The 2,337-nt window shown below is 50.6% G+C and overlaps 1 protein-coding gene across 1 annotated transcript in view; it reads right to left on the reverse strand.

Moving 5' to 3' along the window:
- Positions 1 to 460: 460 nt before the first annotated feature.
- TLL2 (tolloid like 2) overlaps positions 461 to 2,337 on the reverse strand; it is a 127,410-nt gene continuing 125,533 nt past the window's right edge. The window contains exons 20-21 of the mRNA XM_011374039.2: positions 2,106 to 2,329; positions 461 to 595 (exon numbers count right to left, since the gene is read on the reverse strand). Of these exons, the coding sequence (XP_011372341.1) occupies positions 461 to 595; positions 2,106 to 2,329 (359 nt within the window). The remainder of the gene's footprint in view (positions 596 to 2,105; positions 2,330 to 2,337) is intronic.

Genomic DNA, 2,337 nt, shown 5'->3' on the forward strand with positions numbered 1-2,337 from the left:
AGTCTCCAGCCAAAGCTGTGAGTAACAAATCAACCATGGCCAAGCTTTTATCCTCACTGCCCCGTGTAGATGCAAGACAGCCTGAGTCTCCAGGACATGGTCACGTTGCTGGCACCTAAGGAACCACGTTCAGAAATAGAGGAATGACCAACCCAAAGTCTGGCCTTTTGCCCCACAGGAGCAAGGGACTCGGGGAACAGGTAATAACTGGCATAACTTGAATGATCAGCAACTTCAAACCTTAATCTTCCTTAACAGTCCGTGACTAATAATGTTGCAGCTAGAATAAAAGGAACATCTTCTCTCCAACTGGTTTTCCAAACGCCATCAAATACACACCTCCAAGACTAGATTTTGGGCTTTTGTTTGAGAAAAATACTGTACACTGTTTTAGGGCGGAGTCACAAGGTGCTATTTTTATCAAAACCTTCTCAGTTCCTGTCTTTCAAGAGCATTGGCATTATTTCTTCATGTGCAGGGCGTCCTGGAACTTGGTGCTGGTGTACCGGGCCTGAAAGCCTTTCTTGTTGATGGTGTCATCCGTGTGGAACCGAATCATCAGAGAATCCCCTGCAGAGTAGATTTCTTCCAATGGCTGAGGGAAGGAGAAAGGGAAAGTATAGGCCTTTAAACCAGTTGGCTGTGGTTGGAGTTTAAAATGAGGAGGAGACAGAATGCTAGACAAAGACACAGGACGGGTGACGCTGCCATGAGGCGACCCCCAACAGAGACTCTGACGGGCATCAAAAAAAAGCTCCTTTTTGAAGCAAAGTATTGCAGATTCTGCTCCAGAGAGCTTCCCAGGCCTTGCTATTCCAGACATTTCTAGACACATAGCTCATACACAATCTATTAGCTCTTAAGTACATAGATAGACCAGGAGCTACTCTAAGTACATTTTACAGAACTTCACAAGGCCGGTGCTATCTCCATCGTATATTTGAGGAAACTGACTCGAATTCACACAGCTGGGCAGGACCCAAGCTCACGTCTCTCTAACAGTAAAGCGTGTACCATGAACCACCCAACTCTAGGGTCAACACTGTGATGCGTTTCCCAAGAGACCTAAAAGGAAGACATTGTTTAGGCCTGTGTCCTCTCCAAGGACAACACGTGGGATGGAGCCACTACATTTGTCAGGAAGGTTTTGCCAGGTAGTTTTATGAATGGAAGCCGAGTTCCAAGGCTGCTGGCTGCCAGATTCTCGTGGAACCACACATTTCACTGTGCAGGACACACCAAGGTTTTCCTCTGCGTCCGGACCCACAGTTTGAAAGATGTTATCTATCAAAGGCACTGCATGAGTTATGTCACACTTTCATCTTTTCCTTTCTGGAGGGTGCCAGAAGATGAAGGGGTATTACTCAAAGACTTATGTAATATGATGTAACTCCAAAATGATTGGCTATAAACCCAGCCAATAGTGAAGAAGCGTGTGCGATGAACCCTGGAGGAGGAGAAAGGGAGAGGGCTGGGCCCGGCGTGGGCAGTGCCCAGCGTGGGGCAGCCAGGGTGGGCCCAGGGCAGCTACTGCTGATCTACACACTTGCACTGAGCACCAACTCCATGTCAGGCCCTATATCGGGTGCTGGGAAAACAGTGGACAGAACAGGCCTGTGCCGTCTCGGTGAGGTAGCCCAGGGGAGAGGTGATAATGAGAAAACCGATGGTGAGCTTGAGCATAACTACTGTGTTTATAGGAAGACGGCGATTCGTAATTTTCATAGGCATTTGGCTTTGTTGGAGAAGAGAACTGTAAATATACGGAATATGCAAAAGTACAATTTAAAAAGCCTAAAGGCCTAATAACAATGGGGGAGGGAGGAGAGGACCCTTGTCGAAAATAGCAAGAAAGTCCTAAACGGAGAACGCTCTTCCACAGCTGACCTCAGTCCAAAGCCTTCATGAACCGGACCTGGGCTCTGCCCCAACTTCCTCTCTGATTATTCTCCCCATTTCCCACTGTGCTCCAGCGGAACAGGCCTTCCGGTGGATGCTGGTAAGTGGCAGGGGTGGCTAGGACGCCGGGTGCACCTGACTCCACGCCTCACACTCTAAATCATCGCGCCGCGTCCCCGGGGCCGGGCCGGCGTCCCGGGACTCACCCCGGAGCCGCAGAAGCGGCCGAGCCTGGGCGCGGTGCTGTCGTAGCCGTCGAAGGCCTCCATGTAGTCGTAGCCGCAGTCGGCCTCCTCCTCGACTTCGAAGCTCCGGAAAATCAACTCCACGCCGTAGCCGTCCTCCGCCACGATGACCCAGTCACAGCGGGCCTGGCTCGGGTAGTTGTTGTCCCCAAACTGGGCGTGGGAATAGAGCTCTTTGGTCTCCACTTCGGCC

Source organism: Pteropus vampyrus, unplaced genomic scaffold, assembly GCF_000151845.1.
Source record: "Pteropus vampyrus isolate Shadow unplaced genomic scaffold, Pvam_2.0 Scaffold238, whole genome shotgun sequence".
Lineage (NCBI taxonomy): Eukaryota > Metazoa > Chordata > Mammalia > Chiroptera > Pteropodidae > Pteropus > Pteropus vampyrus.